Source organism: Miniopterus schreibersii (genome assembly GCF_964146895.1).
Source record: "Miniopterus schreibersii genome assembly, chromosome: 14".
NCBI lineage: Eukaryota > Metazoa > Chordata > Mammalia > Chiroptera > Miniopteridae > Miniopterus > Miniopterus schreibersii.
Genome location: NC_138114.1, coordinates 12,262,515 through 12,285,797, shown reverse-complemented (window position 1 = coordinate 12,285,797; position 23,283 = coordinate 12,262,515). Strand labels below are relative to the sequence as shown.

The 23,283-nt window shown below is 51.8% G+C and overlaps 1 protein-coding gene across 2 annotated transcripts in view; it reads right to left on the bottom strand.

Annotated features, from left to right (window-relative positions):
* Positions 1-21,964, bottom strand: part of ZCCHC24 (zinc finger CCHC-type containing 24) — a 58,101-nt gene extending 36,137 nt beyond the window's left edge. The window contains exons 1-2 of one of the 2 annotated variants that reach the window (XM_081157406.1): positions 21,519-21,964; positions 9,235-9,435 (exon numbers count right to left, since the gene is read on the bottom strand). In XM_081157406.1, the coding sequence (XP_081013532.1) occupies positions 9,235-9,435; positions 21,519-21,761 (444 nt within the window). In that variant the 5' untranslated portion in view covers positions 21,762-21,964. The remainder of the gene's footprint in view (positions 1-9,234; positions 9,436-21,518) is intronic. The other variant, XM_081157407.1, reaches the window with a different exon arrangement.
* Between the last annotated feature and the right edge of the window lie 1,319 nt (positions 21,965-23,283).

Sequence of the window (23,283 nt, the reverse complement as noted above, 5' to 3'; positions counted from 1 at the left end):
CTGTCACCAAGGGCCTACAATTCCCCCATTATATACAAGAAGCCTTCCCCGCCCCAGGCCCAGACTCCCCCTCTCTGAGGCGTCTCCTGAAGCCCAGGTAAAGCTGATTTCTCACTGCAGTCATCAACTGTAGCCCTGAGCACCCTGAATGGCCAACGGTGTTTCTGTCTGACCCACTGTGGTTAGGGGGAGGGCCTTATCTAGCCTAGGCCTGGCACACAGTAGGAGCTCAGGAAGGGTTGGAGGGACTGTAGTGAGTTCTGGGCCTGGCTGTGCCCTAGATAGACTGTGTGTCCTGGGCCAGATGTGACACTGAGCCAAGTCCTCACCACAAACCCACATACTTATTCAGGCACGTGCAGCTGGCTGAGAGCAAGGTACTGCTGAGCAGGTCTTCAGGGTCCTGCCACATTGGTGTGCAGAGGCCAACATGAGATGCCCAGGCAGGAAGGCCCAACAAATAGCAACCATGACTCTCCTACAGCCACCTGGGATTTCTGTAGCCACTACAGTGGGCAGCCCCAAACCACCCCTGGTCTCCTTGACTACACTGGGACAGCAGACACCCTAGGGCTGGACCAGTGGTGGAAGGACCGGTGGAATCTTTTGGACACACCGACTTGGCCTAGTATGGTGTCTGCCCACATTGTTCTTGCCCCTCTTTATTTCCAGCAACCTATCTTTTTTAAAAACTCTGACTTTCTGAGAATGGTAGCGAAGAGCCAAATTTGGATGCAAAGGCAGATAGTAGAACCTAAATTGAAAACCAAGGGCTCTGGAATCAGGAAGATCCAAGTTCCAATTCCAGCTTTGCTGTTCACTAGCTGTGTGACTTTAAGCAAGTCACTTAACTTCTCTGAGCCTCAGTTTTATCATCTGGCAATCGACTGATAGTTTTTGAAAGAATTAAATGAGCTAATGCATATCACACATTAAACTCAATGGTAAACTTAATGCTTAGAAACTATTATTGTTGTTAATGTTATTATTACCCTTGAACTAGAGGCCTGGAAATACTGTGTGCAGACAGCAGTAGAGACAGGATTTTTAAGAACTGAATGGTAAACATTCTTGGCTCACTAGACTTCTTGAGCCATCCAGACATTGGCTGGATACAGACCCTGGTCTAGGCACAGCCTCATCCCACAAGAGGGGCTGCCCTTCTGTAAAATTTGAAACCAGTCTCCAGCACCTTCCATCTCTGCTTCAGGGTCTCCCGGTCCTCCTACAGAACCTAATCCCCCCAGAATGACCCAGGGATCTATAAGAGGCCCCATTATTCTGATGAACTGAGCTCTGGATACCTCTATCTTACCCTTAAGGTTGGAAAAAAAAATAGGTTTCCATCCCCTAGTTCCTGTGTTGTACCACCTGGGTGACTGGCAGTGAATGCTTGAACAGCACTTTCACTGCTGCCTTCCTCAGAGCCCAGGGGCTGCGTGAACAGCTCCAGGAGTGAGACAGGGCTGGCTTAGGGTTCTGCACATTCCACACCCAGTTAGACCATTTAAAATTTTAAAGGCATTTAAACCATTTAAAAATCATTCCACAGGAGAGGAGAAAGGAGCAGAAAAAATATTCAAAGAAATAATGGCTGAAAACTTTCCAAATATGATGAAAAACTTTAATCAACACATCTAAACACCTCCAGAGACTCCAAGTAGGATAACTATGAAGAGACCCACAAATGAAGACATCATAGTAAAACTGCTGAAGGCTAAAACAAGGAGGAAATCTTGAAAGCATCAAGAGAAAAATGACACAACATTTACAATGGAATTCCAATGATATTAACAACTGACTTCTCATCAGAAACAATGGAGGTCAAAGGGCAGTAAGATAACATATTCAACGTACTCAAAGAAAAATAAAAGCTGTCAGCCAAGAATTCTATACCCAGCAAAGCTATCTTTAAAATAAAAGTGAGATAAAGACATTCCCAGATAAATGAAAACAGAGATTTCATTGCTAGCACACCAACCTTTCAAGAAATACTAAAGGAAGTTTCTTTAGGCAGAAAGCAAGTGACCCAAACAGGAATGCAAATACACATGAAAAAAAACAACCCAGAAGCACTGATAAGGGGATTATGTAATATAAAATACTGTAAATAAATATTTCCTTTTGCTGCTTCTCTTGGCTGATGTAAAAGGCAATTGTATAAAACAATATGGCCCTGGTCAGTATGGCTCAGTGGATAGAGCATCAGCCTGCACACCAAAGGGTCTCAGGTTCAATTTCCAGTCAAGGGCATGTACCTGGGTTGCACGTTTGATCCCTTGGCCCTGGTCGGGGCATGTGTAGGAGGCAACCAATTGATATGTCTCTCTTACACCAATATTTCTCTCTCTCTCCCCTCCTTCATGCCTCCCTTCTATTGTCTCTAAAAAATCAATGGAAAAAATCCTCTGGTGAGGATTAACAAAAAAATAAAAATAAAACAATAGCATATAATTATACTATTTGTCCTATAATATGTAGAAATGTAATATATTTGCCAATAATAGCACAGGGGAGGCAGGTGAGTGTAAATCTGTCTTGGACTAAGAAAATGACTCCAGGGGATAACTTGGAAAGAGCATGTGCGCGCTCTTTCTCTCTCTCTTTCTCTCTCTCTCTATGTATATATATATATGCTTTCCTTCTTTCAGTTTTTAAAACATATAAAATGATATAAAATTATAGTTATAACAAGTATTGTTGAATTTGTAACATATATAGATATAATATGTGTAACAATAATGTCAGCAAAAAGAAGGAAAAACGACCAGAGCTATATTAGAGCAACAGTCCGATATCTCATTGGAGTTAAGTTAATGTACATCTGAAGCAGACTCTGATAAGTTAAGTCCTGGAGCAACCACTAAGGAAATAGCTTTAAAAAAATAATTTAGAGCCCGGCTGGGAGTGGCTCAGCGGTTGAGCATTGACCTAGGAGATTGGGGTTGGATTCCCGGTCAGGGCACATGCCCGGGTTGCGGGCTAGGCAGCCGATCAATGACTCTTTCATCATTGATGTTTCTATCTCTCGCTCCCCTTCCTTTTCTCTCTCTGAAATCAATAAAGATATGTTTTTTTTTAAATAAGTAAATAAATAAATATAATTTAGAAAATCATTAAAGATTTTAAAATGTTACATTAAAAATTATCATTTAGTGAAAAAGGAAGTAGTAAAGGAAGAATAGAAGAAGAGAAAATACACGAGTAATTTAGAAAACAAACGTAAAATAGCAGACCCAAATCTAACTATATCAATAATAGCATATATCAAAATAGCATTAACAAATAGCATTATCAATAATGTGAATGGATTAAACAATCCAAAGAGGCAGAGATTGTCAGGTTGGATAAAAAGTAAACCAAGCCTGGCCAGGCGAGGCTCAGCGGCTGAGCATCGACCTAGGATCCAGGATATCGGGGTTCGATTCCCAGTCAGGGCACATACCCGGGTTGCGGGCTGCAGCCGATCAATGATTCTCTCATCATTAATGTTCCTATCTCTCTCTCTCCCTCTCCTTTCCTCTCTCTGAAATCAATAAAGATACATTTAAAAAAAAAAAAAGTAAACCAAGATCCACCTGTATGTTATCTACAGGAGACACACTCTAGATTCAAAGATTTGAACAGATTGAAAGTAAAAAGAAAAAGTCTGTCATGTAAACAGCACCCATAAAAAAGCTGGCTAAACTATTATCAGACAAAATGTTACTAGAGATAAAGAGGACATTTTATAATGATAAAAAGGATCAATCATGGAAATACAATTATAAACATAGATGTACCTAATAACAGAGCACCAATATCCATGCAGCAAAAAGTGACAGAATTGAAGAAAATATAGTCACTTAAACAATAATAGAGATTTCAGTACCCCTACTTACTATAATGACAAAAAGACATGATCAACAAGGATTCAGAAGATATGAACAATACTATAAACCAAACAGACCTAACAGACATCTATAGGGCACTCTGCCCACCAACAGCAGACTACATCTCAAGTGCATCTCCTTCTCTAGGAAAGCCCACACGCTAGGCTATGAGACAATCCACAATAAAGTTAGAAGCACTGAAATAATATAAAGTATGTTCTGTGGCCACAACAGAATAAAATTAGAAATCATTAAAAAAAAAAAGATATCTGGGAAACTCATAAATATGTGGATATTAAACAACACACTCCTAAATAACTAGTGAGTCGAAGAAGAAAAAGGGGTATAAAAAAATACCCGTGATAAGTTAAAATGAAGATCCAACATACTGAAACTAACGGGATGCACTCAGAGGAAAATGTGTAGTTGTAAATATCTACAGTAAGTCCACACTTAACACCACTGGGAGGCTCTGCGACTTTAAGGAAACCAGCTTTACCATAGGCTAACTGACACAAACGGGTTACCTTCCGACGGCATCTCATCAATGTGATAGTGAAGGCACCCTGAGCCATGATGTGCTGGACATACACATAGAAGACAGATATAAATTCAGTAACCCAACCTTCCACTTCAAGAAACTAGAGAAAGAAGAGAAAACTAAATTCAAAGCAAGCTGAAGGAAGGAAATACTAAAGATTAGAGCGAAGAGCTAAAAGCAAGGACTCAGAAGAATATTTGTACACCCATGTTCACGTGCAGCATTATTCGCAAGCCAAAGGGTGGAAGCAATCCAGTTGCTCATTGATGAATAAATGGGTAAGCAAAACGTGGTAATCACACACACACACACACATACACACGAATATTATTCAGCCTTTAAAAAGGAAGGAAATTGCCCCAGTCGTACCCTGGTGGCTCAATCAGTTTGAACACTGTCCCGTGCACCCAATGGTTGTGGGTTTGATTCCCTGTAGGGCACATACCTAGGTTGCGGGTTTGATCCCCCATCGGGGTGCATACGGGAGGCAACCAATCGATGTTTCTCTCCCTCTCTCTCTCTCCCTCCCTGCTTCTCTCTGAAATCAATAAAAACATATCTTCGGGTGAAGATTTAAAAAAAAGGGAAGGAAATCCTGTCACATGCTACAGTGTGAATGAAGCTTGGAGATATTATAAGTGAAATAAGTCGGTTACAAAAGGACAAATGCTGTATGATTCCATGTATAAGAGGTTCCTAGAGTAGTGAAATTCACAGAGACGGAAAGTAAAATGATGCAGGGGAGAGGGGAGAGAAAGAAAGGGAATTACTGCTTAATGGGGGCAGACTTTCAGTTTTGCAAGATACAAACAAGTTCTGTGGATGGATGGCAGTGATGCTGGTACAACAATGTGAATGTACTTATTGTCACTGAACTATACATTTAAAAATGGTTAAGATGGTAAATTTTATGTTATATATTTTGCCACAATATTATTTTATTTTATTTTATTTTATTTATTTTATTTTTAAATATATCTTTATTGATTTCAGAGAGAGGAAGGGAGAGGGAGAGAGAGAGATAGAAACATCAATGATGACAGAGTCATTGATCGGCTGCCTCCTGCACGCCCCCCACTGGGGATGGAGCCCGCAACCCGGGCCTGTGCCCTGACCGGGAATCGAACCCCGATTGCCTGGATCCTGGTTCGACGCTCAACCACTGAGCCATGCCCGGCTGGGCTGCCACAATTTTTAAATGATTAGACTGGAAAGCAATGAAATAGGAAATAGAAAAATAATAGAGGAAAGTAACTAAACCCAAAGTCTGTCCTTTGAAAAGTTCGACAAAACTGACAAAACTTTATAGCTAGATTGGCTAAGGTAAAAAAGAGAAAAGACTCAAATTATAAGAATCAGAAATGAAAGAGGGGGACATTTATACCAGGCTTACAGAAATAAAAAGAATTATAATAGAATATTATGAACGACTGTATGCCAACAAATTAGATAACAGATGAAATGGACAAATTCCTAGAAAGGCACAAACTCAGAAACTGACTCCAGAAGAAATAGAAAATCTGACTAGACCTGCAATGAGTAAAGAGATTGAACTAGTAATTTTAAAAATCCCCCCCTTAAAAAAATGCCTAAGCTGAGATGCTTTCACAGATGAATTTCACCAAACATTTAAAAAAGAATTAGTATCAATTCTTCACACAATCTTCCAGAAAATAGACAGGATGGAATACCTCCCATATCATGGAACCAATAAACGATACTACATGAATAAAACTTGAAAACAATACGTTAAGCTAAAGAACCTAGGGCAGGAAGACCACATATTATATGATTCTATTTATATGAAATATCTAGAATAGGGAAATCTATGGAGACAGAAAGTAGATTAGTGGTTGCCTAGGGGCTGGGGAATAGGAGGGTGACAGCTAAAGAGTGTGAGGTTTCTTTTTAGGTGATGAAAATGTTCTGTAATTGAATTGTACACTTTAAACGATTAAATTATATGGTAAGTAAATTATATCTCATTAAAGCTATTACCAAAATAAGCATTCCACTTTTAAATATTATATATTTAAATATTTCATTTGAGCAAAGTTTTCCAGGCCTTTTAAAAGACTTGTTCACGTGTTCCTTCCTTCAGGGAGACGCACTGAGCACCTGCTGTGTGTGGTCTCGGGCTGGCATGGAGGTCAGACAGCAAGGGGTACAGAGCTAAATCTAGCCCAGCACTGCCCCTGAGCTTGTGGTCAGGTGAGGGGTGGTGACCACCCAATCAAATTCCTGCCAACATGCCTAGGACCTTGCCAGGAGGGTACACTCTCCATTGTGACCCAAAGGAGGAAAAAATAATGCTAGCCAACATTTATTGAGTGCCCACCGTGTGCAAGGCACTGTGCTAAGCACTTTCCATGCACTGTTTCATTGGACCCTCACAATCCTATGAGTTAGTGTCATTAGCTTCATTTTACAGATGATGAAATTGATGTTTCGAGCCTTTGTCGCCCCCCCTTCCCCCACCTCTCGTGAAGGGTGGAGGGAGATACTTGGGTCTGCAGGAGTCCCAGATAGAATCAGGTTTGTGATGAGACCAGAACAGGGCCTCTGCCCATTCAAGGGAGAAACTGAGGCTCCACAGGCCATGGGGGTCTCACTTGGAGTGGCATGGGTACTCAGGGAGGCAAAGAGCATGGAGGTCCCAACACCCGGGCACTCATATTCGTCTGCCCTCTCCTCACACTTCACCTCTCTGAGACTCTGTTCCTTCAACTGTAAAGTGGGGTTATTACTCCTATTTCTGCCAGAGCGTTAAGAGCCCTGCACAAGATAAGTGAACACGCTGTATAATCCACATGAAGGAAGAAGCAGAGTCAGCCCTGCGCTGGAAAGTGGGAGGCACTGAGGGCAGGGACCCTCTGCCCACATTAGAAAAGCTCAGGCCCTGTCTGGAGAGAGGGCAGTGGGTGCAGACATACTCACACGCCCCTTCCCCAGCCCACCTCTGGCTCACCACCCATTGCCTTGGGATACTGGTCATGTTGTGGGAGGATCTGCCACCCTTCTCCCATCAACCTGCCAGCCCCATTCACACCCTCCTCATCCTGGAAGCCTCCCCAGGCTGCGAGCCCAGCGTGAGCACACCTCCTCAGAGCCCCGGTGTCTGACTGTCACCTGCCTGGGGGGAGGGGGTAAAATCCTGGATCCTCCTGCTCAACGTTCTTCTGTAGTTCTTGACTCACACAAAGCATCACATAACATGAGGCTAATACGAGCACTTTACCCATCAGGTAGCTGTGAGCACTGAATGAAGTAATGCTTGGGAAGCACTCATCACAGTGCCTGTGTCCTTCCATGGGGCTAAGTCCTGCTCTGCCCCCTCCCAGGCTGCAAGCGGGAGAGGGTGGAGGGAAGTTTTAGAGATGCTGCTGCGAATGACTGAGAGCAAAGAACCCCTCTGCTGGGGGCTCAGCTGGGGAGGACACAAGGGGTCCTGTCCATGGGTGGGCCATGGACATAACTCTGAAGACTAGCCAGGTCTTTAGTTGCTTGCTTGCCCTTGCCCTTTTCAGAGAACCCCTGGAGGGTGAGGCCTCACCTTCTGCTGAGATTTCTCGTGCCCAGGGTCCCTGCTGACTACATACTGAGGGGTAGACAGGGCTCACTGGAGGGTGGATTTGGAGGACATCCACCAGTGGGTCAACTCCCCCTACTCAGGAACTAGGGAGGGCCTCCCCTGCCCGGGGCACAGGGGGCGAAGCTCACTGGTGTACATGAATCACCCGGGTGGGGGTCTTACTAAAATGCAGCTCTGGGGAGCGCCTGAGAGTCTGTATTTCCACAGGTTCCCAGGCAACACTGACTCGGCCATGCCTGGCTGTACTTTAACAGCCAGGACAGAAGCGTGGCACGGCCAGTTGTGCGGGGAGTGGTGAGCAAGGAGCACATCTCAGCTCCCACGGGTCCTGGAGGGACCCAGCCCCACCCAGCCATGCCCTCAGCTTCCAACATCTGGAGGGTGAGACAACATGGGTTTTCTGAGTTTACAGGATTCCATTTCCATGACATACACAAAATAAAGTAGTACCACATCATAAAAACACTGGAAAATATGAAAAAATAATAGGGAAAAATCACTGATAATCTCAGACTGTATTTAAAATGACTGTTGACCTCTCTCCCCAGGATTCCAAAGCCGCATCTGTCAGAGAGCCTGGGCTCACCTCAAGAGAGGGGTCTGCCCCAGGAGCCCCGCCCTGTCAGCGAAGCATTCGGCGAGAGACCCTCCATCTCCTGGTCTCCTTTCCTCCCCAGCCCCACAGTGCCTTCGCCAGCGCCATCCTGGGGGCAGAGTCGGGCAGTCACCCCTCCCTCCAGAGCCCCCTCCTCCCTCCAGGCAGCAGGCAGAGGAAGCCTGGCGCAGAGGAGGCAGAGGTGGGTCTGGGGGAGGGGGCGCACATCTGGATTCCTGGCCCAGAGCCCACATTCCTACCCTGTGAGTGTGAAGGGATGGGGTCTCGGGGGAGACCTGTGAGGAGGCTGCTGGCCCCCGTCCCGCCTCACCCGCCACACTGTAACAGGGGAGGGACTTGAAAGTCCAGAACCTCATTTTGGGTTCCCCCACCCAGACTGCTGCCTAACCAGTGCAATTCCAAGCTGGGCCTCTGTCCTTTCACATCAGCCAGGCTTAACTCAGAAATACCAGAGGGGACAAAAAGGTGGAGACCGGAGAGGGCCACAGGGCCACTTGTTCATGGAAGGGGATGGTGGGGGGAGCTGTTGCACCTGCCTGATCCATAGAAGCTGGTCCACAGGTCAGTAGGTCAGCAGGGGGCCCACGAGCCCCCCCTGGGCCAGGTTCCTTACCTGGGGGCAGTCCTTGATGTAGTGTCCTTTGTTGAAGCACAGGTGGCACAGGTAGTTGGGCGGGGGCCTCTTGCTGGGCTTTCGGGTCTCGGAGGTGAGGGTCAGGTCCGAGAAGTGCTCGGTGAGGGAGCTGAGGCCGTCGGCGATGTTGTTGAGGGAGCCATAAGGCGAGGCGCTTTTGTACACGCTGCTGCTCAGTGCCTGTGGGGACAGAGGCTGTGAGGGCTCCAGAAGGCCTGGACACACTCATTCGCAGCCATAACCTTGGGGAAATGTCCATGGGCACACACACACACGCATGAATTCATAATGAAGCTGCAGCTGCCCGTGGGCTCTGGCTTCCTGAAGCCTGAGCTCAAATCCTAACTGTACCTGTGTGTCCATGGGCAAGTCAGTTAACCACTCTGGGCCGCAGTGGCCCCATCTGGAAAATGGGCATAATAAGCTCTATCTCCTAGGGCTTCTATAAGACTAATGCAAAGTCACAGGTGTATAGCTCTCATCTGCCTGGCACTTAGGAGCCGCTCCAGAGATGGTGATGAGGGTGATGCCGATTATTACTGTCATTAGTTCTTCAGACTCTGCCAGGAGATAAGCAGGTCCAGCAAAAAACCACCTGTGAGGTTAGGGGCTCTGCCACTCACTGGGGGAGTGACTGGAGACAAGTCACTGATCTCTGAGCTGACTCAGTTTCCTCCACTTGCAAAGAAGGGGATGTCGATGCAGGGAGCAGGCTGAGTCAGCGCTTTGCCGGGTCTCTGGAAGCGTGAGACCTGTGCAGACCCTCTGGGGAGCCCTCGGCCCGGCCCAGCCAGCTCTCTGGGGACCCGGGAGGAAGTGGCCCACCTCTCCCACCTTTCTCACCTCTCCCACCTCCAGTTGACAGGAACCAGATGTCTCGCCTGGCTTCAAAGCAGACGTGGCCCAGGCCCCCTCCCGGTGTATACACCCTCTATTTATAGGAGTCACAGGCTCCGTGGCCAGGCACGCTGGAATTTAGTGAAGGTGGGGCCTGCGGTGAGGCCATGGGCTCCCTTTCCTGGGGCAAGGCCAAGGCTGGAAAGAGGCAGCTCCCTCAGGTGGTGGGTCTATGTCATGCCTGGGCATGGGCTTGGGCATCCCGACCCCAGCTCAGGTGCCCAAGAACTCCAGGAGTGAACTGCGGGCCTTGGGGAGCCTTGGGTCTAATGAAGAGACATGGCCTTGTTCTTGGGAGTCCCCAGGCTGATGGGCAAGGAGAGCCCCTGAGAGGAAGTTGCCTCAGGAACCCTTACAAAGACAGGGCAGGCAAAGGCTCAGGGTGGGGCAGTCCTTTCTGTGTCTCCTCAGTGTGAGAAGGGGATGGAGGTGAGCTAAGAGCTGGCCCCAGGAGATCAGGCACCCCCCCACACACACACACACCCAGGACAGATCCCACCCCTTACACATCTACGTCAGCCTCCCTACTTGTTCCATCTCTGGAGGTCTGGTGCTCCCCTTCTAGAGGACACAGCCCTTACCATCTGGGTGTCAACACTCTTCTTGACCCCCTGGACACCCTGCTATGTGACTCTGGGCCAGCCCCTTGCTCCCTCTCATGTAGGTTTGGACTGGAGACTAGGATCTGGAAGGAAAGACCCAGACGTGCCCAGGGTAGCCCAGGCCAAACACACAGTCGGCCGCCTCCAGCAACTGAGAAGGCTCTCAATCACCTCTCTGCTCTACCACTGCCCAGTGCCTCCATGACACCCAGGACCAGTGGAAGATGCCACACAAGCCTGCATTCGGTCTGAGCGCAATTCTCCAGCTTTCAGATGGCCCAAGATGGGGTGGTCCATCCTGAGAGGCAGAGGGTCCCCCATCCCTGGATGTGTGGGAGCCAATACTGAGTAACCTTAGGGGCATGGGAGGGGTTTAATGGAAATGGGATTAGGTAATAACTGAGCACCTACTATGTACCAGGCCCTAAAAACTGAACACATATTAAGATAGCCATTGTCCCTGTTGTACAGATTAAACGAGCATGTTCCAACCTGTACTGAATGATCCGGGAAACTTTTAACAAACACAGTTTTCTGGGCCCCACTTCAAACCTACCAATGCAGCCACCTTGGACTGAGGACCTGGAATCTGCACTTTTTATTGTGGAAAACTATACATATATAAAATCTATCATTTCAGTAATTTTTAAGTGTATAGTTCAGTGGCATTGAGTACACCCTTATCATATGCAACCATCACCACCATCTATCTCTAGAAATTTTTCATCTTCCCAAATGGAAGCTCTGTTCCCATTAAACACTAACTTTCCCTCTCCCACCACCGCTCTAATCTGAATTTTTAAAGCTCCCCCAGGCAGTTCAGGTACAAAGAGCCCAGCCCACTTGGCGGAGCACCTGGACCTTCCGATGGTCAACGTCTCTCCTTAGACTGACTCTCGGCCTCTCCCCACCCCGCTGGCCTGAGGGAGGGCAGCATGGCCCCAGCCTCCCCGAGAAAAGTTCATCCAAACACAAAATTTGAAGCTCCAAATGCATGACTCACCCTCATGGCTGGGAAATGCAATTTCACAAATAACAACCCTCTTTTCCCCCCTTTTCTTTCTTTCCCTTTTCTTTTCTGGATGAGATTTAAGCAAGTCCACAGGAATCAGGACCGTTTTGGCAGCAAATCGTGGAGAGGAAGGGGAAGCTTGGTGGGTGCCAAAAAGTGCACTAATTACACCCTGAAAACCCTTCCCTCATCAGGCGGCCCCGCTCCCCTGCGCACAGCCCCGCTGGTATCCCCGCGCACCCGGACCTCTGAGCAGGCTGCCCTCTCCCTGGCAGCTCGACACCTCTCGGGGGCCACACTTAGCCCCTGTAACAAAAGCAGCTCCTAGTCAGACGGCGAGGCCAGGGCTCCTCTCCTCACTGCTTCTCCCACCTCCGCAGTGCTCCAGCCTGTGCCTCACGGCTGCTCCAGCCCAGTTTAAGATGATGTCACCTTAGAGATGGAAGGACAGAGTGGCAAATGGATACAACCTCACTTTCACAGATGGAGAAGCTGAGACCCAGAGGACCAGGGGCACAGACCAGGGCACACAGTCAGGCCTAAGGGCCAGTGTCACAAAGAGTGGGTGGGGCAGCAAGCTGCTTCCTCTCTAAAGAAGTTGGAGAAGGAGCTGGGGCCATGGAGGTGAAAGGCGAGTCGGACTCTCAGATGTTCCCAGGCCTGTGGCGACTGGATGGAGCAGAGGCCAGGACACCCACAACTTCCTCCCCTCTGCATGCAGGGCTGGGCCTGACCTCTTGGGTGTCCCATGGGCAAAAAGTAAAATGGAGCAGGAAAGGTAGGCAAACTTGATGATCCTGCAGCCCTACTTTCTTAAGGTCGGACACGCAGGAACTGACAGATACCCCCAGAGCCCAGCAAGCAGATGGCACCAAGGGCAGGCTGGGCAGCAACTCCCTGTGGTCAGCCCCTAACTCTGCAGCAGCCGGGCTGCTCCTCTCTGCGTCCCAGGGAGCAACTGCTTTTCTACCTCTAGTCCTGCACTTGCTGTCCACCCCCGGGAGGCCCATCCAAACCTCCTCCGGAACCTGACTCCTGATGTGGTTCTATTTCTAGTGGTGGGGCCTCGAAACCACCCCTTCCTCTTACTCAGGCCTTGGACTCCGCGGGACAGTGTGAAAAGCCCAGATTCAGGTGCTCCTGAGGCCTCACTGGCCACAGAGGCCCCAGCTTCCTCCAGGGGCCTGCTGGGCATTCCTGCCATATAGCCCTGTCCCTCAATGCTATAGGTGGGGGTGGGGCCACCCCATGACTTCCCTGCCCTTGCCTGAAGGAGCCTGAAGTCTTTCTCTGATCTCTTTGCAAGACGTTGCCTCCTCATGTTTCCACAAAGCTGGACATCCCTGAAGGCAAAGGTTCTGTGACCCCTGTCACTCCAGAGCCCAGACTGTTCAACTGCTCCTTACACCTGGGATGGCCCCGGGTACAGATCATCACAGGCAGGGGAGGGCCTGGGAGTCCCACCTGACAGAAGCAGACAGATGCCTTAACACCTTGAAGGATTTGGGTTGAGGTCCCCGAGTTCCTGTGGACTAAGTCAGAGGGCGATCTCACCCTAGATTCAGCTGCTCTGGGGACTGGTCGGGAGCAGCCCCCGAGTGTGATGGGTGGAAGCCTCTGGGCCATCTAGGCCCAAATCACCAGCCTGGGAGAAAAATCACCTGTCCTTCCTCCCTAGGGCAGTGACCCAAGCAGCCAGCAGGAAGTGTGGGATCCTCACACATCTGGAAGACAGTGTCAGACTCCTACCCATTGCTGGAACTTCTCGAAGGTTCCGGCTTGGCTGCTGGGGAAAGTCAGATGGGAAGACACTAACATTTATTCTGATCCTACTTGTGTCACATACTTGACTAGATCCTTTCCCTCTCTTAGTCTTCGGCATTATTTTATGGAACTGGAAACTGAGGCTCTGAGAGGCTGAGCAACTGGCCCAAGCACGTGGCTGAGGAGACTCGGGCATCCAGGTCTGTTGGCCTGTTCTACGTCAGCCACCCAGGGCCTCCAAGGCTTGGCTTCCCCTCCAGGGAGGGGCGCCAGAGCAAAGTGCCAGGTGCGAACCACTCTGGCACAGAGGCCCCATGACATCATATTGCCAAGCCCCTCAGCACTGGCAAGATGAGGCACCCACTTTTCTGGGCTACGTGAGGGATCTGGGCCCTGGGGTTGGTGGTTCTGCTGAGGGATTTGGGGTAGAGAGGCAGAGGTTCCAGCACTGACTCAGCCTGCCAAGCTAGGCCCCTCCTGTCCCCACCACCCCCTGCACCAGTACAGCAAGAGGGCATGGTAGGTGGGGGGCAGGCCAGAATTAGGGCAGGTAGGCAGAAGTTCCAAGACCAGACTAGAGGAGAAGAGACCGGTGCAGAACAGAGACAGCGACTGCTGGTGGACACGGGAGCAGCCCCTGCAGGGAAGGGCATGGAGGTGGGCAAGGGGATGAGAAAGGCAGTGTCCGAGGGGGCCTGGCAGAAGCAGATAATGAGCCCTGCCCCACAGGCTGAGATGGACCCGGGCGGGGGGGACCTCCAATGCCAGTCCCCAGCTATGTGGGGGTTCTTTCACCAGCTGAACAACTGCTTTCATATCCCAAGTTTCCCCTCTATCCCCCACACAGACACATGCCCACGCATGCACACACGCACACTTGCACACACATACACGCCCACATTTCTCTCTTTGAGACAAGAAACCATTCATCTCACAAATGACTCCATCCCTTCTCCAAGGGATCTGCACTTCTTCTACCCTTAGTGTTTATCTGGGGCTCCAGCCCCAGAGTCAAGCGCACGCATGCAGGCACGCACCCACCCTGTACACACCAGCAGAGGCGGGCGTGGGCTGGGCTCCGGGAGACGGGGAGACAACCGCTGTGAAGGCAAGGAGCTGACCAACGGGGAAATGAAGCCCCACCTGGAGGAAGGTTTCCCTAGCGGTGGGCAGACCCCGGCCCTGCTCCCGTTGGTTTCCACGGTCCAGAGCTGACCTATAGGTCAGGAAGGTGGCAGAGCTGGCGGCTTCACCCAGGCAACCCTTCACCCAGGACCTCCAAGGGCACCGTTGCCTCCTGGAGGTCCATTCTCCCAGGACCTGCAAAGCACAATTCTCCAAACACAGACAGTGCTCAATGAGACATTCTAATTTAAATAAGCAGTCCTTGTTCTTTCTGGTAGGAGATGGAGGAGCAGTGGCAGCAGGACCAGGCACAGGGGGCACAGGGGAGACCCTCTCCCCACTCAGCTCCTCCTACTCCCGCCCAAGTCAGCAATCACGTGACAGGTGCTCACGTTTCACAGCCATAAGCCCCTGCCCAGCTAGAGCTTCGGCGCTGGGGACCAGGCTGCCTCTTGCTTCTAGAAAGTATTCACTGAATGAAAGCAGAAGGCATGAGTCAGAATCTGAGAACTAGAAGGGACCCTAATATTTCTTCAGTCTGCGGTATCACTGAGGCTTGCAGCCTCGATAGCAGGGGGCCTAGTTTAGGACTCCATTGTTGACATGAGGGTGTCATGATCCCCTTGAAATCATGCACAGCCATGTGTGTGCGTGTGTGCTGTGCTCTGTGCATTGTGGTAAGGAGAGATTCAGATTGTCAGAGGTCCACAACCAAAGAAGGCCAGGAATCATTAGCATACCTAAGTTTCTGCTGCAACTGCTCTAGGGACAAGGCTTCACCATCCCCCAAGTCACCTCTTTCCAATTAATCAGGATTCCGTAAACATTCCTTCTGTGAGATAAAACAAGAGGCTAAGAAACTGAGGAGAGTGTTCACACAGTCACAAGTCTGGAGCAGGAAAAGAGAAGTTTCAGCTCAAGTCTTCCTCCCATGCATCCACCCAGTAAACGTTAACTGAGCACCTAGTATGTCCTGGGCACTGACTAAGCATAGGATGCTAGGACTGCAAAGTGGAAAAAGCCAAGATGCCTACTCTCGGAGTGCTAACAACAGGGCTATGGAGATAGACACATATAGTGCATATTTCGTGGCAAGACCAACTGGTAAGACATGCTTTACCAGACACACATATGACCCTTCTGTCACGTCCAGAAACTGGAGGGACAGAGAAGCTAGTGGAGGTGTGCTCTTCATGACAGCCTTGTAAAGCCTCTCAGAGAAGGGGCTTGTGCCACAAAGAAGTAATTTGGGGTCTCAGTTGTACAAGGGCAGGGAATAGCATTTTAGGTAGAAGCGATAGCAAGTGCAAAAGCTTTGAGGAGTGGGACTGCCTGATGTTTTCAGAAACCTCAAAGTAGACCAGTATGGCCAGAGGAGGGCAGAATAAAAGATTATACACTACCACACACACACACACACACACACACACACACACACACACCAAGCATCCTGAGACCTAGGCTGGAGCCTTGGGTCTGCCACCAATTTCCTGTTTCATACTCCTCTTTTTTTAAAAAAATACATCTTTATTGATTTCAGAGAGAGAGGAAAAAAGAGGGAGATAGAAACATCAATGATGAGAGAGGCATCATTGATCAGCTGCCTCCTGCAAGCCCCCAACTGGGGATCAAGCCCACAACCCGGGCATGTGCCCTGACCGGGAATCGAACCGTGATCTCCTGGATCCTAGGTCAATGCTCAACCTCTGAACCATGCCTAGCCAGGCTCATACTACTCTTGAAGAGCCTTAGTTTCCCCATCTGGACAATGGGGATGCTACATACAGGCTATGAGGAGACAAAAGTATGGGAAGTACTCAGTGCCCGTCTCCTCCGCCTCTCCCAAGCCAGGCTGCCCTTGGATTCACATCCCATGGAGTCCATGCTGGGTTTCTGGGGAGTGGCCGGAGCAGGGGCACACAGGGAACCCAGTGCCCATGACCAATGCCACCATTCCCCAAAAGATCTGGGATCAGGGACGAAACATTAGAAGAACTGGGGCCCACAGAATAACCCAGGTGCGAGCCAACCCAGAGACCAGCAGAATGAGCCACAGAGACAACTGCAGCTGGAATACAGAGGAGTTCTAGATCTAGCTCTGCCACTGACTCACTGGGGGACTAGCCAGGCCTGTTTCCTCTTCTGTAAATGGGAGCTTTGAAGAAAGAGAGGCCAAGATGAAAGCACTACCCAAGAGTAAGGGGCTGCTACTCAAGGGCATCTTCTCCGCAGGGCCCTCCGCTTGGTGCTGACAGCACCTGGCTCTCTGCCACTGCTAATTAGTAATTACTAATGCTGCTTGCTTTCCTCACTCCCACCTGACGCAAAAGGTCCCTGAGGTGTGGTCTCCTCTCTGAGGCTAGGCCCACTCATTTAACTTAATTTGATGGAGGGAGGGTCGCGCCACCTCAGCCAACAGGCCCTTGGATGACGGTCCTCCTTGCTTGAGTCAGAGCTCAGCTTCTGGAGGGGAGGGGGGAACGGTGCCAAAGGGAGCCCTGGCTGGGCTGGAGCGGTCATTCCTCCCAGAACCTGGGCCTGCACCCCCACCCCACCCACACAGACCGCAAAGGCTGCTGGGAACAAATTCAGCTCCTGAAGCCCACTCTTAGTGCCAGTGAGGCAAATTCCCATCCTCACACAGGTATGTGGCTTTGTTCTACACATCCACACTGGGCATGTGACCCCCTGGCTCATCGATAGCTGTGGATAGGCACAAGAGACACAACAAAACCTTGAGAAGGCTGTCAAGACCCGGGGCCCTTTATTTATTTAGTTAGTTAGTTAGTTATTTTAAAGAATATGTTTTTATTGATTTTTAGAGAGAGAGGAAGGAAAAGAGTGAGAGAGAGAAACACTGATGAGAGAGAAACATTGATCGGCTGCCTCCCACATACTTCTGGGGATTGAGCCTGAAACCTGGGCATGTGCCCAGACCTGGAACTGACCTGGCAACCTCTTGGTGCATGGAACTACACTCAACCAACTGAGCCACACTGGCCAGGGCCAGACCTGGGGCCGTTTTAAAACAGGCCCCACAGTCGCTCCTCCTAAGGTTCGAAGAGCCCTGTCTATGAAGAATTGCTGAAGCCCTATCTGTTAAGCCTTGTGACATGTTTGCTGCTGTTCTCAAATCTCCCAGGGGCAGGCCAGAGTGGTAAAGAGGGGTCTTCAGTGCTACAGAAGACCTGGGGATGGCCCCTGGGTTCACAGCTCCAGGAGGGGCCTCCTAAGGGTTAGAACTATCCAACAAGGGAGAGGTCTGCCTCCATGGAATGTCTCCTGGGCTTGGAGATGTTCCAACAAACACTGGTAGGTGTTGTGTGCCAAAAATGTGCTCCAAATAGGTACAGAAAATGTTGGATTGAAGAAAGGTTAATAGGTTTTGTGCTGCAAGACTTCTCAGAGCCTTTACTGTGCTAGAGGGCATTGTGTTTCTCCAAGGGAGGGACAGTATGCTATGTTTTCCAAACGCATTTGACCCCCAAAGCGCTTCCCCCAACCCCACAAAGCATCACTTCGCCATATCTTCAAGCCACTCCTGTCCCTGGAGGAAGAGGGAAAGAAAATGGCTGCTCTAATCTGACCTGGAGTGGCACAGCCACACCTTCCCTTGAACAGGGACTACCCAGGAGGGTCTCTGGGCATCCCTCTGAGGGGCATAAGAGCTAATGCTCAACAAGGTGGTAACTCTACTTTTCTCAAAGTGGAATCCCACAGGACACACACTGCTGTGAATTTAAATTCCAAACAAAACTTGGCAGAGGAGACTCCACGACTCCCAGCCCCCACTCCCACTAAGAGCTGCCTTCCTTGGGTACCTGGAGAGAGTGATGGTGCTAAGCCAAGGGACTCAGGAGTCTCTCTCCAAAGACATATAGTTGTTGTCACAGATCATGACTTGAAACGGGGTTCATAGGGCCCAGTTTCTAGACCCAGGTGCCTTTTAAAAAGACTGCACAAAGGGCCTGTGCCTGCTTTGGCCTGGCACCCTCACCACAAGCTGAGAAGCTGAGGAGCCCTGCCAAGCATCCAAGTCACCTCCTGGTGCTTGCTCCTGCACTTGCCCATGAACTCTGCCATCTCTCTCCCTCTCTTTGCTTCCAGGGCCAGTGTTCCACTCAGAACCCTTGGCTTATCTTCAGCTTCCAGAGCTGAGGTTCCAGGGGCACAATGGGCTTCTGTGCCCCCATATCCTCAACCCCCCCTCCCCGCCCAAATCCCAGCTGCATTCATGGTGTTTTGCTATTGTGGTGGGAGCAGCCTGAGGGTGGTGCAGGAGGGGGTGGGCTCTTGGCACAGAGACTGGCGAAGACAGGCCATGGTCAGCGGTCAGCATGCAAGTCACATTCGCAGGCACTGCCACCGGGCCTGCCAGGCCTCACACAGAATGGCGACGCTCCTGGGTCCCTGGGTTCCTTCGTAGAGTCCCCTCTGGTCCACACACGACCTGCTTCCTCTCCAACCAGCCCCTTGGTAGCATTCAGGTGGGGAGTATTTTTTCTTGCCTTCTCAGCTCGTTGCTATTTTGGAGCTACATTAGGTCACCAGCTAAGTCCTGGATGCAGGAAAGGCCTGTCCCCAGGAGCACAGCTGGGGCTCCAAGAAGGTTTAGGAGGCGAAGCGGTTGGGAGGTGAGAGTGAGTGAGCCCGAAGCCAGAAAAGCCTTCTGGAGTCAGCAGGCAAGCCCATCCAAGGAAGCCACTGGCCTAGGAGCACAGGGGAGCTCCTGTTACATCCCCTAACCCAGCCCATCTGTAGGCACATCCTCTCCTGTTTGTGCAACTCTCAGAGCCCACACACACCATCCTAAGGAACAGCAGAGACTACATTTAACAGATAGGTGCACTGAGGCCTGGAGACCGGGGCATTCCCCCAAAGTCAGGTCATGAGACTTTTTGGGCCCCAGCAAAGGAATGTGCCTCATTGTGGAGAAACTGAGGAAAGCAGCAGTGAAGTGACAGTAAGCAGGTCTCACTGAGACCCAGCTGGGATCCTGGATGCCAGAAATTTCCACCGTCTTCCTCCCACAGGGGACTCCTGATGGCCAAAAACTCCCAGGGCCCTCTCAGCAAAGACTCACCTATGGGGAACAAGGCCACCACAGGGTGGGGGCAGAGGAAGGCTAGTAGGGGCTGATTAGTGACCCCCACTTGGCCTGCGGGTCGCAGTCATCCTCCTCCCTTAGGGCTTCCACAGGACCCCCATGATATCATGAAACCATTCGCCCTGTATCGTCCTGTCTTCTAATCTGAGCCCCTGAGCCTGTGAATGAATCCCCAGGGGCCCACACAGAGCTCAACAAATGTTTGGTAACAGATGACCCAAGCACTGAAGACAGACCCCACAAACCGTCCCCCAAAGTCACTGATCCCTGAAGGCAGTTCCCTGAAGAGGCAGCAAAGTCTCTTACAAGAAAGAAAGATTCCCAGCCAAGAATAATTCCTCGTGTGGAGAGTGCTTTACAATTTACAAAGAGCTCTGGCATACAAATTCTTTCTCCTGGCACCAAAGGCTGCCTCTCCACGCTCCTCTCCTTCAACTGTGCCCAACCAGCCCAACACAGGTCAACCAGTCCTCTCGGCCTGCCTGGTGCTGGCCCACCTCTAGCCCCGAGGCCAGCATTTTACATGGCCTTGTCTCCCCTAGTCAATAACGGCAGAGTTGAACGCATGATGGGGCCAGAAAGGGCGACCCTCTGTCTCACTGTTCATCCCGAGTGCACTGGTGCCTACACAGGCCTTCTCTCCCACAAACGTTCAGGCCTCTGGCTCTCCTAAAGCTGACGGGTGTGCTCAAGTCTAGAAGGAAAATGACCCTCCTGTGTGTCCTCTCCCTCACCCCTCTCTCCCTCACCCCCTCCTCCTGAACTTTTACAGAGAGAGCTGCTAGAGGGGAGTGAGTGAAGGCCACAGAGGGTGTCTGCAGTTCCCAGACGAAGCAGGGGTAAGTGGGGGTGGGGGAGGAGGGGGAGTCCAGTAGAGAGGAGTAGTATATAGGAAGCCTCGGAAGACCCTCACAAGGGCTGGGAGTTGCTGGCAATCTGTGTGTTTATCTAGCTGGGGAAGATGCACTGCCCCTCCGACGTTGTAACTGAATCCACCCAAGAGCAGACTTTGCAAGCAGCCGGCCCAGGTTTCTGGAGAAGGCGCTGGCAGCTGGAGCCTCTCCCCCTACTAGCCCCCCTCCCAAGAGCTCAAGAGGATTTCCCTTTCATTTCCTTCCAGGCTGGGAGGGCGGGGGACAGCGCAGTCTGTGGGGTCAAGCCCTCAAAAACCACTTCCTATGCGGCTGGGGGAGGGCGAGCAGCTGGAGGAGGTATCTGGGGGTCCCAGTGTGGGAACAGCAGGAAAAGCCCTCTGGGCGAGTCACCGCTCCCCAGGGTGCCCTTCGGGTCGAAAAACCACCGAGGTCGAGAGAGAAAAAGATTTGAGGCCCCTCCAGAGGAGCTCGGAGCGGAATCTTCACTCTGGGTCCCAGCTAGCGGTGGCCAAGACGCGGATGGGGTTAGGGCTGCAAGAGGCTCCCCGCCCCGGCCGCGCCCGGGCTGTCTGGAGAGAATCCGGAGCCCCCTCCCAGCCGCTCCCCCCGCCCCCCCAGTCCCCTTCGAGCCGCGCGCCCGGGGCTGGGAAAGGGGGCGGGAGAGCCCCGCCCGCGCCCGGGCAGCTCCCGGCTGGGCTCTGCCGGGAGGTGACGCGCTCCCGGCGCCCCGGGGACTTCGGGCAGCGAGTTTGGCAGAGCTGAGCCGAGCGAAGCCAAGCAGGGCCGGGCAATACGGAGCCGGGCCAGGCCAGGGGGAGCGGGGCAGATAGGAAAGGGCCCCGCTCGGTGGCCGGAGGGCGGGGGCGCGTAGGGGCACCCACCTCTCCGCGCTGCAGCTGGAAGAAGCTGTTGAGATAGCTGGAGTGCAGGGGCGAGCCCAGCTGCTCCGGGCGGCCCTTGCCGAAGGCCAGCTCTGGGGGCGCAGCGCCGGCGGGCGGCTCGGGCCGGAAGGCATCGAAGGCGCTCGCCTGGTGCGTGTCCTGCAGCGACAGGTAGACCCAGTTGAGCAGCTGGGCCGGCTGGTACACCGAGGCGCTCGTGTCGATGGCCGACAGCAGGCTCATTTTGCGGCGGCGGTGCCGGCCCCTCCCCGGCAGCCCGCTCGCGCCCCCCACCTCCAGCGGAGGGGCGGGCACCGGGGAGCCTGCGCCCACTGCCCGCCGCCGGAGCCCCGACGGCTATCGCCCCGCGCCCCGCGCCCTGCGCCCCGCGCGCTGCCCGCAGCCGCCGCCGCCGCCGCCGCCGCCGCCGCCGCCTCCCCCCGACTGCGGCCGCAGAGCGCGCGGGCGGAGGAAGGAGGCAGCGAAAGTTGGGCAGGAAACTTTTGGGCCCGCCCACTTCGCGCCGCCCCCCGCTCCGCGCGGGGATCCGCTATCTGCCTCAGCGCTGACCCCGTCGGCGACCGCTCCCTGGGTGGGGCCCGCGGAGGCCGCGCCCCTCTGGCGCCTCCTCGCCCCCATTGGCTGTCTCCCTGAATATGAAGCAGCAGGGCGGGGCGAGGGGGAACCCGGCTCTTCTAGGTCCGCGGCGGCCCCTCCCAGGCCCCGCCCCCCGCTCCCGCTGTCCCGCGGCGCCCGCGGGAGCTCGGCGCGGCCCGGGCCAGCGCGCTGGTCTAGCTCTGCCCCCGGCTCTCTCCCGTCCCGTCCTTTCCAGATCCTCTCCAATTCTTCCTTTCACTCGGTTCTCCTTCTCTGTCTCCCCACCTTTCTCGCGCTGCCTTCTCTCTCACACCGATACCTCCCGTCCCTCCTTGCTGTCCGCTTCTCCGTGGCTGTCCCTGTGTGTCTCTCCGGCTTTTCCATTTCCGTCGAGTCTGACGCGTCTGTCTCGTCTTCTCCTCCGGGGCGCGCGCACACACACATACTCACACACTCACATTTACACACTCACACACTCACATACACACACGCACTCATACACACACACGCACACTCACATACACACTCACACACGCACACTCACACACTCACATACACACACTCACACACGCACACTCACACACGCACTCATACACACACACGCACACTCACATACACACTCACACACGCACTCACACACTCACATACACACACTCACACACGCACACTCACACACTCACACACACACACTCACACACTCACATTTACACACTCACACACTCACATACACACACGCACTCATACACACACACGCACACTCACATACACACTCACACACGCACACTCACACACTCACATACACACACTCACACACGCACACTCACACACTCACATACACACACTCACACACGCACACTCACACACGCACTCATACACACACTCATACACACACAGTCACTCACACTCACACACTCACACACACACGCACTCACACACACGCACTCATACACACACACTCATACACACACTCACACACGCACTCACACACACTCACACACGCACTCATACACACACTCATACACACAGTCACTCACACACTCACACACGCACTCACACACACACACTCACACATACATACACACACATTCACACACTCACACATACACACACACTTTCACACACACATACACACACTCACACAGTCACTCACGCACACACACACACTCAC